Source organism: Habropoda laboriosa, unplaced genomic scaffold (genome assembly GCF_001263275.1).
Source record: "Habropoda laboriosa isolate 0110345459 unplaced genomic scaffold, ASM126327v1 scaffold147, whole genome shotgun sequence".
NCBI classification, from domain to species: Eukaryota; Metazoa; Arthropoda; class Insecta; order Hymenoptera; family Apidae; genus Habropoda; species Habropoda laboriosa.
The window spans coordinates 68,667-83,551 of record NW_017100256.1 but is presented as its reverse complement, the minus strand read 5'-3'; the positions used below and the strand labels follow the sequence as shown (position 1 = coordinate 83,551).

At 36.3% G+C, this 14,885-nt stretch overlaps 1 protein-coding gene across 1 annotated transcript in view; it reads left to right on the top strand.

The window, feature by feature from the left end:
• Window positions 1–14,885, top strand: part of LOC108572572 — a 96,762-nt gene that overhangs the window by 64,850 nt on the left and 17,027 nt on the right. Inside the window, exons 7-9 of the mRNA XM_017934833.1 lie at window positions 8,098–8,385; window positions 13,136–13,246; window positions 14,345–14,569. Coding sequence (XP_017790322.1) covers window positions 8,098–8,385; window positions 13,136–13,246; window positions 14,345–14,569 — 624 coding nt within the window. The remainder of the gene's footprint in view (window positions 1–8,097; window positions 8,386–13,135; window positions 13,247–14,344; window positions 14,570–14,885) is intronic.

The following is a 14,885-nucleotide window of genomic DNA, read 5'->3' as shown; positions in this document are numbered from 1 at the left end:
ACAGTGAAGGGCTGTCAGCGTTCTTCGGAAATTCCTCTTCCGTCGTCTCGGAGGGTACGAAACCGATCATCTTTCCGCGCGTCGCGATCCAAACGTAATTCCTTCCGTTTTCCTCGCTGGCTGTCTTTCTTTCCTGTCGACGTGCATAGCTACTTCGTACGTTTTTCTCCTTTTTCTGTCGCTTTAAAAGCGGATAGCTGCACTATTTGCGATACTAAGAAGTTTTATACGGAAGTAAACTTTTATTAGCTCCTGTTTTGCAGTCTTCTTTAAGGTGTTTTTGTAGGGACAACATATATTTACCGAAGTTGTGTGATTAAATTAGTAAAAACACAAACTATAGTGAGAATCAAACCTAACCCTTTGACGGTCCAATATAATTACGAATTGGAATGAAATTCATATTTTACACGTATCATTTTAACAAATACGTCGTGTGTGATTGTTTTTAAAGCACAGTGTACATAACCCTACGTCACAGTTCTGATAATGATATCTCGTCCCTTTCTAACTTTACTCCTAAAAGTCTCTCATGAGTTAAACTGTTCGTTATTTAACGCACTGCCCGAGCCTCACTCGGGATAAACTGTGGAAGGGAGTTTAATGCACACTGTCATCCCTTGAGAAATTAGTGGAAAATTTCTTACGTGAGATTCTTGGTACGAGCAGATTGTAATTATTTACAAATTAACCCATCAATATCTAATCGAAAAAATAGAATCACTGCAGTCTATGCCGAAGCCAACGACTAACCAGCACACACATATTCTTCGAATGTAGATCTACCGAACCGTATAGACAGAAATGTAAAATAAAACCCGATGAAACCCTAAATTTACCAGACCACATAAAAAGCACAATAAAATACCTTATAGAAATAAACATGCTCAGTAAAATCTAACCAACTCGAGCCATCGTCGTCGCTAATGACCTCGTGTCGATGCGACGTAAAACTTCAAAGAAGAAAAAATTGTTGGGTTCCACAGGTGAAAATTGGGATTCCTTGAAAGTTAAATGTGACTAGTTCTTTCTTTTATTAAAGTGAGTTTTAATCGATATTATACGTTTTACACGATGAACAGAGTTCTAGTTCTGTGTAAAATTTCGAAGGAAATAGTAACAAAGAACCTACAAAATTTTTGACAAATTTTACTTTAACTTTCCTCTATAAAAATAGTGCATTGTGCTTCTAAGTGTCGAGTTTGTATGAACAGTAGACTCCTGGAGAAAGGTAGAATAAAGATGAAATAAATTCACTCAACCTCTGCATTATTAACATATTTCAATTGTTAAAGATTAGTATTGATCTCACTGAAAATGTGCCTAAATATGTACCAAAAAATCTTGCTATTATTAGCGTTGATAATTTGCATTTTGAATGTTACTTCTAGATTTCAATAAATAAAAGAGAGAATATATCGAATATTGTCAACAAATGTACGTTTTAATTTAGAATTTCTCCTCCGGATATTTCAGTGGCAAAAAGACCATGTTGAATTAATAGAGCCTTCGTAATTTTTCATATTTATCATTCTACTTAACGCAGGAAAATTTCCTTCGTCGTTACGTCTCCTTTTTTTACATTTGACTATGATTGATAATTGTTAATTGGATTCTCTGCAATTTTTTCGCAAGTTCATTTCCTGCTAAATCTGCGTGTTTCTTTATGGAAATTTGCGGACGCATTATACAGCCATGTTTAAAGAATTTGTCCCTTCATATTGGCGAGACGAACTCAGGAGCTTCCATTCTTACGGCAGGTGCATGATTCAAAGAGATAGATTGCATATGCGTGGAACGAGTATTATACATGGTGCCTGAAGCAACGTGACGTTCAAAACGACATGGAGGCCGCGATAAACCTGTAAAAAAGACACTTTGGAAGCTTAAAAGAACGAAGGTACCGATAAAATTTGCCAGTCGGGATAAATTAATTGGGGTTTCGTTGAAATATTCATTACTCGTCCACGACAGGAGCTTCCTCTTTCGAATTTTAATATTTGTAACATTACAGCAAGTTGGTTCTTTTCAAATATGGTCACGAGTACGGTTACTTCTTTCTTTTCTTGTTATTATCCTCGTTTAGTTTGTTATCTGTTAGAAAATAACGTTAGCATTAACATAGTGAATTATAGATATTGGGTCATGCCATAAGTTTGAAGCGAGAAATATTTTAATGAGAATCCAAGGAAATTCCAGAAATCCAAGGAGAAAATAGGAGAAAATTGTGGAACGAGAAGACACTTACGTTTTTTTTTCTTCAAATTTAAAGGTAAAATTCGAAGCGAACTTATTGGGTGGCCTAATATTTTGCCCATCGGCTTAACTCTCGAAATACTGCAGCTCAGAATTTTGTGCCGGGTAATTTCTGACCCACGTAGATATTTCAGTAATACCTATACACAGGGTGTTAAATTTAAACGAGAACGGTGGAATATCTCACGTGGAATTGAAGCTATGAAAATAATGTTCGTATACAAAATAACTCGTATGAATAATTTTTCTGTAAGTGTAGTGGCGAAGAAGACATCAAAGTCAACTTAATCTTTTTAAATGAAACGCTATACTTTCCTACTCTTAATATTGTGTGACGTTCGTTGAGACGAATTCAACGAAGTACCACATTGTCATTTCGTTTTATGAAAAATCGCAAAGTAGCGAAAAATGGAGCAGTCGTTGAAAATTCTTAAGAAATTCTACTGTGATGTAACTTATTTTTATTTTATTTCATTTATTCATATACGCCGGTAGGCTAACCCTTTGGTATGAAAACATAAATGAGCATTATCGGTCCAACACTTGGATGATGGATCTAAGATTGTGTAAAACGTCGCGAAAAAAATCAAGAGACTGACAAATACTCTTAGATATCATACAAAAGTGGTCGATACGAAAGGCAGTTATATAAAAATTGCAACACGTAATTGTGAGTGGCAAAATTGATCGAAATCTAATCTTCCGTTACCTCGAGAAAATTTCCTCGGGCATACTTAATGCGGTTGTAACGTGATTAAATAATCGATTGCTTAGACACAGAAAAATTTGCAAACTATCGATACAACGTGTTTTGTTTGAGAAATCGTCAGATTGTTCGGGGAACGTGCAGAAAGTGCTAGAACAGAGTGGAGGAGACGATTCCAGATACGGAAACGGTATAAGTAGCGTCGCGTCTCGGTAACAGATGTTTGTTATCACTCGGAAGTGATCCACGTAGCAGTTCCAACGACACAGGATCCTTGGCTCTATTGCAGATTTCAAGTGCATACATACGCGGTGTAAATAGTGCGGACAAGTGTAAGAAAGGCAACTTACCTCTCGTTGACCAGTGGAGACTTTGCTGTCTCGTGTTTGTACAAAATTAGGAAATCTGCCGATACTTTTTTTTTTAAATATCTGTAAAATCTTAGTATCTCTGTGTTACCGTTTGGTAAAAATAATAATTAAAAGAATACCGGTAATTTTTTGAAAGACAAGGGGAGGAGAAATGAAGACTAAATTTGCGGTGTTAATTCTTGCAAGATACGTTCTTTATGGAAAAATTAAATACTTATATTAAGGTAAATATGCTTGTCTTAAGGAACAGTGATTTAAATTGTAAGAAGTGTAGGTACAAGTTAAATTTTGAGTAACCTTCATATTTTATTTAGTATATCATATTTTGGAATTTTAAGAAAATTACCTTTAAGAAATTTGTGCTTTAGAAAAAGGGTAGTTTTTATTAATATCATTTTCTAGATAACTTTCAGTAATATTGACTTTTGAAATATTGGTATGCGAGACTGCAAACTCTTCTTATTAAATGTGCATATTAAGAATGAAATTATAGTTAGTGCATTACAACTCGAAATAGGATTAATCGTAAAAAAAGAAATTGATAGAAAGAACAATTATGTTAGAATTACGAAACAATACCTACAGCTCATTACAAAAATAATTTTCAGCTTAGAATTCTGAACTTAACAATATCAAATCACTGAACACAATTTATCATATTGTACAGGGTGAACCACGTAAAATAGACCACCTAATTATGTTTTCTAGCTATGATAGTACCTACCGGAATATTTTTATACGCAATTTAAATGGTATCAAAGGGCTAATTGGCTGGAAGAACAATTTTTTTCTGCTTTATTCAAGGTCACTTATGTCTTTTTACATGAATTTATATTTTTCCCCCTACTGTGTATTATAGCAGACATTGATGCGCATTTAAACGTGCATAATAATATGACTTTGAATGTGAAACTTCCTTTCAATTTCTGCCATTCCATTTTATTCACCCTGTGAAACCATTTAAATTACGTATAAAAATTGTCTCACACACTATAACTAAAAAAAAAAAATTAAGTGACCTGTTTTATGTGGCCCACCCTTTATAACAAATTACACAAAAATTTCTGTCATAGTACAATAATAAAATCCACAAAACTTTCATTGAAACTAAACACAAAGGTACTTCCACGAATGTCTCAAAATTACTCGTAGAACAACGAGTTACCTTTCAAAAGCCTGAATCTCTTCTCGTAGATTCGCAAGTTCAACAAGTACTTACGTTATCTGAAAGCGAATCGATACTTGTCAATCGTCGCTTGTGTTTCATAACTCCGTTGTTGTGAATGACACGGCGCTGTGCACGAGATGTATCCATACAACGAATACAAATCGTTTGTTGATCGCAGAGAGAGAGAGAAAAGTCGAAGCAGCGCGATGTTTACAGTCGCGTCGCTCAGAGATTCTTCCTCCTCTTGTGTCTCATCTTTATCGCGGATCTCGTCGTAATTATCCGTTGCGTTTCTCTCGGCGATCGTTCGCGTTTTCTCCCTATCGGACGATATCCAATCGTTGCGCTGAATATCGATAGTTTTTCGCGCGACCGAACCCCGCTGTACGGATCGCTTGTCGCCAAACGAGAAACAGACGAGGGTGGAATTTTTTCTGGACGCGAATAATTTTTCAGCGGAATCGCGATATTATCCGTTCCTTTCGGGTAGAAATATTCCCGCTCGAGGAAGATGTTAGATGGAAATGAAAGGAAGGGGGGTGCAAACAGACATTTTATGCGGGAAGAATTTTGTGCTCTTTAATAAATTCATCGGGGAAAATCGATGATTGTACGAGGAGGTTAAAGTTATAGCGGTTGTGTAAGTCACTGTTTCCTTATTCTGGGAAACAGAGAGGGTTATTAGAAATGATTATATAAATTATACAGCGTCAAATTTGGTACTGTATCGTATTCAATGGTATCAGAAGACCTGTCGCAATTATAACTTAGTTCACTTGTCTCTTTAACAGTTTGGCGTGTGTAGGTTGTATTTTCGCAGTTAGGTCCAAATTTTCGGAAATGTGACTTTGACCCCCTCGTATGGTTACGAAAATGGACTGATAAAGGAATATTGCAAATTGATAATCACCAATTCTGATAAATCTTTGGTAGATTGTAGTTGTCAAAGATTTCCAGGAATGTATTATTTTTTTTCAAATTTCTAAGTTAGAAAAATACTTATATTGAAATTGTTTATATATCATACTTTCATTGTTAATCTATGACCCTGCAAATGATAAATTTCTGTATAATTTCTGGATGGTAAAAATAACTTTGTACACTTTCAACGAAAGGCCAAACTCTTCTGAGTAAAATGAAGAAAAAATAATGTCGCTACGATTGATGTTTCCTGTGATAAAAATTCACTTAGCATACCAAGATACATCAAAATCGCAATTTTCAATAGCAGTATCTGTTTAATTCTTCAATTTTAATAATCATAATTGAGAGAGATTGTATCTTCAACTAAACTTCCCAACTAATTTTGTACGCTGTCCTTTAAATTATCCAAAAATACATGCAAAAAGGAAACGAAACAACCTCAGTATAAATTTAAAAAAATTAGAAAAACGTCAGATAGAAAGAAACAACGACAACTTGAAAGTGTATTCAGCGATTACTCGAATCGATCATGGAAGGCAATACCGGCACGAGTCTCTCCCTGGTTCAGATATGAATCATAGACGGAGATGAAGATAAATGGGGATGAAGACGACTGTTGTATCTGACACAGGAAGACAGGAATCTTCGTCGTAGCCGTCACTTGTTCCCTGTTGTACAATGCTGAAATAGTATCCCCAGCGCACTATTCCATTGTTACACACCCCCAGCGTATATACTATTCCATTGTTACAAGCCGGATAAAATGGCAACGCGAGTGTATGGAGGTGAAAATAGGCTTGGCAGCTTGGAAAAACACACTATTTATCCTCGTTGTTCAGGAATCATTGTTATTCGTCTTGATTAACGATTTTCACTATGTGTTTTCCAAGGAGTATGTGTTTTAGGACAATATTATTAGCGATTTATGTAAACCGAGAATGAAGACCGACGATGACAAGTGGTTTGTAGGGTAGAAATGTTTTGTCTATTCGTTGATTTGGGATGTGACATTTAGTGGATATATTGTAACGTACATTTTCTACAACCCTAACACACTGTACGAAAAATATTTGATCAAGTCTAATATATTTCTGTGAACGTAACAGCGTGCAAAAGAAAATTTGCATTTAATGGTTATATTATGACTTAAATTTTCTCACCCTAACACCGCGCAAAAAAATTTGTAGCCTGAATATTTGATATCTTATCAAGTGTAGTATATTTCTGTGAACCTAACACCGTGATAAAAAATTTGTAGTCTGAATATTTTATATTTTATCAAGTTTAATATGTTTTTGTGAACTTAACAGCGTGCAAAAAGTTCACTCGCGTTGCAAAGTTTGTGTAGCAACATTTCAGTCGTTCTACGAATTATAAAATATGGTATTATATTTAACGTTATTGTATTCATTTTATTTCTACCTTTATTTCGATCGTGTGCAAAGTATCACCTTTTATTGAATATTAATAACATTGATGACTGCACGGGAAGTGCTTTTGAATAAAATCTACTGCTAAAGCGTGTTAATTTGTCACTGTTTATTTTTCAGTAGAACATTCGTCCTTTTACAGTTTCATTCGCTGCGTTACAATTGTGAATTTGCGATATTATAGTTTTTATTTTCGCCCCTTTCGTATTGGAACGATTGCACAGTCGCCGCGCAAAGTAAGCTGTTTAAATTCAGGAAAAATGGTGACTTTAAGATTCATCAGCGTATTCAGTAACGATTTTAGCAGAGTTTTAGAAAATTACGTTAGAAATTGAATTTAGTAAGCTTAAGCAAGGTAGTTTTTGAGAGCGTAAAGTAAGTTAGCAATACAGTAATTCACATTTTCCCGTCCATACTGATTCTCCAATTCGATATTCGTTCGACGTTTGAGAAATGTGTTTTACAAATTTGCAATTGTAGCCTTTATTAGCATTGAGTGTGTTCTGTTTGATTAGAAAGTGGCAAGAAAAGGTGAGCAATTATCGAAGAAAGATCGAGGAAATTCGAATTAAGCTTTCAGCAGTCGCCCATCGTATTCTGTGCAACATCTTCTCATTTTCACCCTAAAGTTGTTTAAACAATTTCACATCAGGTGCCAGGTGCAATAATGCACGTAGACACAAAGTTAATTAAAGGGAAATAAAAATGCAATAAATACACAGCTAAATTTATAGAAAACGAGTAACCGAGAAAAATGGAACATGTTATACGCGGTACAAATTTTGTTCTACATTGTAATACGTAAACAAAATGAAAGCAGCATTATTTAAAAAATAAATCTTGAATTTAAGCACACGCGATTGATCGTTAACACACACGTCCTCTTATTACCACACTTTGATAGAGTCAGCTTTTGATGAATCACTCTGTATTTGAAATGTTACGATCAAAGTATCAAAGAAACGAAATCTAGATATTCAATTCGTACAAAACTATCTATTTGTCCTTCAACTTCCCCAAATAACCTGAAAATTTCAATTCGATCGCACGATCGAAGCACGACTGCGCCATAGAACGAACTTTCGCAAACCTTTATCCTAAATCTGTTGGTCGGAATAATGCATCACTAACACCGAACGATGATAAGTTACGATAAGCATGTATGAAACAGAAGGAACGTCTGGCGAGGCTAATCTCGACGTCAGAGGAGAAATTGCATCTGACTGGGCCCTGTTGTGTTAGGTTCGAGCACGGCCATGGCAGTAGGCGGTGCGACCCTGGTGCATTGCGGAGGACCTGGAGGGGAGGACCGTCCGGCCCACCTCGCCATTCCCTCGGGAGCCCTGGCACCCTCGTTGAACGCTGCTCTCGGCTCCAGCTTGAATTCCAGCCTGAATTCCAGCCTAAATTCCACTCTGGGTAGCATCGGTGCCGCGGCCACCGCCGCCACGGCCGCAGCCACAGCCGCATGGCCGCCAACCTTATGGCAGTACCCCGCGGCGGCCGCGGCCGCTGCAGCTGCCGCTGCAGGTGAGACTGATCCCCTGTTGCCCTTTGCTCTTTTAACACGTCCACTGCCACGTGGGCCATCGGATGAGCTATGCTCGACTGTACGCTTGCAAGTTGCCGGTTTAACTCTTTCGTCGCTGAATTGTTTTGTTTATGAATTTGTTGTTTATCAAGTGACCATCGCGTGTATAATGAATACGTGGGCCATCGGATGAGCTATGGTGGACTTTCTGCTTTGGCTGCTTAACTATTTTGTCACTGAATTGTTTTCTTTAGGAATTTATTGTTTATTAACTGAATATCGCGTGTATAATGAATACGTGGGCCATCAGATCAGCTTATTCGACTTTCTGCTTACAATTTGGCCGTTTAACTCTTTTGTCGCCGAATTATTTTATTAAAGAATTTGTTATTTATCAACTGAGAGTGTCTATAATGAATGTTGTAGTGAGATTCATTCTTGTTCGAGTACCTACTTACTCGAGTGGGGCATATGCGTCCCAGTGGTCACGAAAGGGTTAACATTTTCTGGATGACAGTGAAATTCACGAAACGCTCGTTTCAGCCGGCGTTTATTATGAAATGTTTATTATCATTGATACTTAATTTTTCAGTTTTTCATCTCGTCATATGTGAAATATGTTTTTTTTCATAGAATAGTATAAACTGTGGTGACCCACCGGTGGGTCACGCTGTCCATTCACTCTTTTTCGTCATCCATGCTGGAATGACCCACTGGTGGGTCACTTCGGTAAATGAAAACAACACGTGGATCACGTTGATGAATCACTCGGTGACCCACCGGTGGGTCACGCCGTGCTGAACGCGTTAATAATAATATTATTTAACTGGTACCACCCACGCGGCATAGTGATACGTTTTCAATTCGCTACGTGGCGTATTGCCATTGAAAAATAATATATCACGGGTGTGCACATACAATGAATGCAATAACGTGGATCATTCGTGGTCTACGCGGCCTGAATGAGAGTCACGTGAAATTAGTGTGGCACTCAACGTGTTAACTGTTATATACATTTGTACATACAGCTTTTCAGTTCTTATTTTAATTCTGCGATGCGTGATTTTTGGAGATTGGGGAATTTTTCAGTTTTGGGCTTTTTCTTTGGTTCGGATGCAATTGGCACGAGATCACTCCCCCTTTGCTCTTTAAATCGTTAAATACAAGTGTATCTTACAACGCAATTTTTTATCGTTGCTCTAATTTTTCTATTTGTATTTTTTTTTGGAAGATTTAAGGTAAATCAATGTTGATACTTCGTGCTTAAAATATATTTACCGTAAAATTAGCTTCATTTTTAAGTTTCAAGTAAACAGAATTGATCAATTTTTAGTTTCTGATGTGAAGTTACTTTTTCTTTGCCTATTTGCTACTCCTCTAGCGGCTTATGTTAATCTTTCGTTGATATTTCAATGGTACGCTTTTTTGGTATAGTAAAATATAAATATGCAGGGATTGTTACTGGAAACGTTTAGCTCAGAATAAAACGACCTGTACGATACACGTTGATCGAGATATCACTTGCAGTATAAATAGTATTCATACTTTTTGTTTGGCGAAAATAAACGAAGACCCGTGCAAATAATTGATTACACGAACGAAACATTGTGTCGCACTACTTACAGTAGCGCGCATTAATGGGTGTCCAAGAAATTCATGCATCGTTTAACAAAATCACAAGTGGTACATAACCAGACGTTAGTTTTCCACCTGGAAGTAATTTAACAGTAGAGAGCTACTCCTTGAACCGTCACCCCTAGACGTGTCATTCGTAAATCGTTCTGTTTATAAAATTTCGAACTAATTTTCACAACTCTCCGCTCATAACAATACAACGCTAAATATTTTATCGTCGCGAACAAAATGAAGGAACGTTTAATTCTTGATTTTCCCTTTTTTCCTCTCTCTGTTGTTCCTACCAACCGTCCTATGTAATGGACAACCGCGACAAATTGTCGCGTTCGAACTTAATTCTACGTAATTGGAAATAAAGGGGAAAGTAAAAAGCTTGCTGTTTGTCGAATTTATCGCCCGGCGGAATGCGCGCGGGGCTTTGCCTCGATTCTGCGAATTAGCAGCGTTACAACGAGAACCCCGCTCGCTTTTTTTTTTCTCGTTTTTTTTTTTCTGCCGGTTAATTCTCCAGCGGATTGCGCGGCGGAATAAATCATTCCGGTAATCGGATATTTATTTGCAAACCCATGACCGCCATTTAGTTAAGCCGAGCAAATCTTTTGGTGCGCGGTGCGTGTGAGTCCGTTGAACAACGCGTTGTTTCTCGCGTGACACCAAGGATATTTTTCCAAAAAGTCCCGCCATTAATTTTATTTATTCGAGCGAAACAGAAGCTCCGACACAATAACCGTGAGCCGGTTCAACGGGTGTTTTTTTAACGATTTTTCGAATTGTCGCGAATCTATCGATTTTCTGATAACTGTGCCATAAATGGAGGATGATGTGTAGCTGGCGTACTAGTTCATTCCTGAACTGTTTTGGTTTAAGGAGAGATCGTCTGTACTGAAGTTTTTGATGCTTTCGGGTGGATTTTAATTATAGCTACTTATTTGGAATTAGGAATTTTTGTGACATAGATTGCGTCGAGAAAGAAAAGAAAAAGGCGGTGTGTCGAACAGTTTTGATCTCGTTTTTCTTAAGCATTTACTGATATTGATAATTTTAGTAACATCAAACTGGCGGAGAATTTATTCTACCTGATTGGCATCCAGCTAAGAAAAGAAATTGTGATTTATTTAGTGTTGATCTCATTTTACTGCAGGATGGTTTCTTAAGTATTTATCAAATTGGCACAGAATTTATTATACAAAGAAAGTCTGGTTTATTTTGTAGCATTTGTCTGTTTTCTGTGTTCCATCGTATCATCTCTATTTACGTGAAGAACAAGTTAAACATTCAATAAGGAAATATAATAAAAATTGAAAGGTATTTAAAAAATAAAGAATTCAAAATAATTAACATTCTTCCATTTGTGAATCATTGATGATCTGCCATTTTCTTCGACTCAGTATGTCAAATTTCTTCTTTTCAAAAATTGAATATTTTAATTGTGTTGTCAAAATTATATTGAAAGATGCAATTTTCATTAAAAATTTGTGTCATATTTCTTAGATCTCGCATTTTCACCCCTTAACGCTCATTTCTTCTTTCACTTTCCACACTGCGTTATTATTATTCATTATTTTCTTACACTTTCTTCTTCTTATCTTTTCTATTTTGGAAAAAAGTACGTTATTTTATTGCGAATAATAAGAAATTTATTTCTATGCGCCTGGGAAATAAGAAAAAAGACAGAATTGATCATTTTTGGCACATCAAGCTAAGAAAAATGTGAGCGTTAAGGAGTTAATCTAACAGCGTGTTATTGCATAGAATAAACAACAGATAAACATTGTTCTGCTGATAAGAAAAGGACAGGAGAGTTCCAACATTCATCGCAGATCGTTCGCAGAGTTTTCGAGGCGGGTTCAATGCGATTTCGGGGTCGATTCACCCTCTGTTCACAAGGCTGACCGACCTCCCTCGGTGACCGAGTGACATTTATCCGAATAACGGGCATCTATATTCGCGTTGCCTGGGCATTCTCGGTCTACCTAAATCATTCACGTGCTTCTACATTCAAATCGTCGATTTTCAGCTCTTCGGCCGGGTTTATTTCGGCCGCGCGCCTGTCGATTTCTTGATCACGATTGAAGAGATGTCGCCGTCGCGGAAAGAATCTTCCCCGCGCGTGCTCTCTAGCACTTGGTTAAAAAATGGTTTTTAATTTCGACCGATAACGGAGTATCGGAAAAATTCTTCGCCGTGAAAGCTTGGAAATTTGTGACCAATATGGGATTTAGAAGTATGAAACGCGCTGTTGCAGCGATTTCATCGTGCACGCTGCAAAATCGGATGGGATTTGTCTTTTATTAGAAAGGAAATGGCGGTTCTTTTTTTATTTCTTTCTCTTAACATTTTCTACTATGAATTTCGTGAAATGTATTCGAACATTGCCGCATTTCGTTCGTGTTTTTTGTACTTAATTGCAATTAAGGATTCGTATCGCAGAAAAATTCGCAGAATTTTGAAATCGAGCGAATATGTTTGATTGGACTAAGCAGTTATTTGAAAAATGACCACTGTGTGTGTTGAATTTTTAACGTGATTAACCATTTTTAGCAATATTTCTTTTAATACAATGAGGGTTTTGTTTTTGATAAGTTCGTTGAACTACGCGTAATCTGGACAACGTAGAATAATTCTTGCGCACGCATTTACTAGTGAATTAAATTGAGAACTATCTGTAGAAAATCCCTCGTTATAATTCTTTTATAGTTTCAAATTTCCAAGTAAAATAATATTAGCGGAATAAAAATTTATTGGAAATAAATGGCGCAAAAAATTCCACTTTTTGTTGCATATTAAATCAGATAAATTCTTATCGATTAAATTCCCATTTAGAGACGTCGTTATTTGGCGATTTTTAGGATAAAAAGTTATCAAATAATTGCACGTTAATTATTATCAGATAATAACACAGTGAAATTTTCATATAAATATCTTAGCTGTTGCTTAAATTATTACATATTTCTCGCAGTGTGTCACCACGTTGTTGCATTCATTTGAAATAGAAAAATCTACACTAGAATAAAGCAAAAAGAAAATGTATTTTGACAAAATGTCAGCCATGTGTAGCAAAAATATCGTTGACATGTTTATTTCGGTGTATCCATTCAGTAATTTATTAAACAGCAATGCCGATGGAGCCAGTTGGTTTTCCTCAAATGGGTGTTGGACTTCAAGGCGGTTTGCAATTGGTCAGAGATCCAACGACAGGTCATCTTCTTCTCATTCATGCAGCAGGTATGTTCAATGAAAAATCACGCATAAAACACAACCTATCACTAGAAACAAGTATAGTCAGGTGTGTCTTATGAATTAAAAAAAAAAAGAAGGTATTTAATTTTTCACGAAGTACAAATCTGAAGCAGACCAATAAATCTGAGGAGCAATAAATAACGAAAGCTTGCGTGATTACGTTATGAGTTTGGAATAAAATACTTTTTGCAGATGCATTATCGATTACGTTCTCGAGTAATTTAGGATCGTTGTTTTTAACACTGATTTCACATTTTCAGGAAGCAATAATAGAATTTAATTATTAACGCAAAGTATGAAGGATTGAGCGCATTTCAGTTTTACAAATTGTGAATTTGAAGTCGTTGAAAATAATTTTAATCCACATTTTTGGATCGAAATTAGAGTTATTAAGAGTGCTGTACACTGTTAATGCAGAATTGTGTTGCATATAGCTTTAGCGAATTAGAAAAGTTTTCTTTAGTAAGGGGCTTCTTTCATTAAAACTGAATTCTTGAAGTACGTGTCTGTAAAATTTTATAATTACTTATAAGTATTATACAATAGTTCATTATTCATAATTTATGCTTCTCAGTGTTATAATTTGTTCACAATTTCAAATTACATAATGTTACTGAATTACTTGAAATGAAAAAATAGTGATACATGAAAGATGAATTTACTTTCAAGAAAAAAGAATTGCATGTATAATATATTTAACCCTTCGAACTCCTATGGGGCTTTGTGGCGACACGCGCAATTACTTTGGAGAGTATTAAAATATAAAATTCAGGTTTTGTTATATTATGAAAATCATGTAAATTAACATAAGAAATCGAAATAAGTAAATTCATAAGCATCAAAAATCCTTTTTTTCTTTTTTTTTTCAAAACTAAACTTTGGGGTCTAATCTTATCAAAAAATGCTTCAAGTGCAAAGGGTTAATAGGAAAGCTATTCCATCGTAAATAAATAAATCGAAAGCTAGGATAATACAAATTGTTTTTAACATTAAAGATTAGTGTACTGTGCGTGTCAGGCGTACACCGTCCAACAAACATGTAACGGGGTATTTTTAAAAACCCGGCCAATTTTCTGCCAGCAGAGCAAATGCAGCAGGCCGTGGTCTGGCCAAATTACTCGAATCACAATAACGGAAACGTCGCGCCGCCGCCACTTTTGCTTCCACCACCGCCGCCGTCTCTTCAGCTTCTGAGCGACATCGGTGGTGCAAGGCTGGTCCTCACCGAGAGCAAAAGGAAGCAACAGAGCACTCTGCCTATCGTGAAGATAGAGGCAGACTGCGGCACCAGTCCCACAACTATAATCAGTAAGTACCACGTAACTCTCAGCTTCTCGGAACGAGCAAGAAAAGGAAAAATGACTGTAATTGGAAGTATCCTCGAAACTGAACGGAGGAAAATTTGAATTTCATAGGAGAAGTGATAATATATCGTTTGAATGAATTTTTAGCTATTAGAAGATCACAGGAACGAGTGGTGGAATAAATTTTAGCTATGAGATGTTATTAAGAGATTTCAAGAGTTGAAAGTTTATTTTACGATTTAGTTCGTCTTTTTAACTGATTCGTTTTACGAGTACCAGATTTGTACGCGTATGTTGGACGGATTAGTATCATTCGGTAT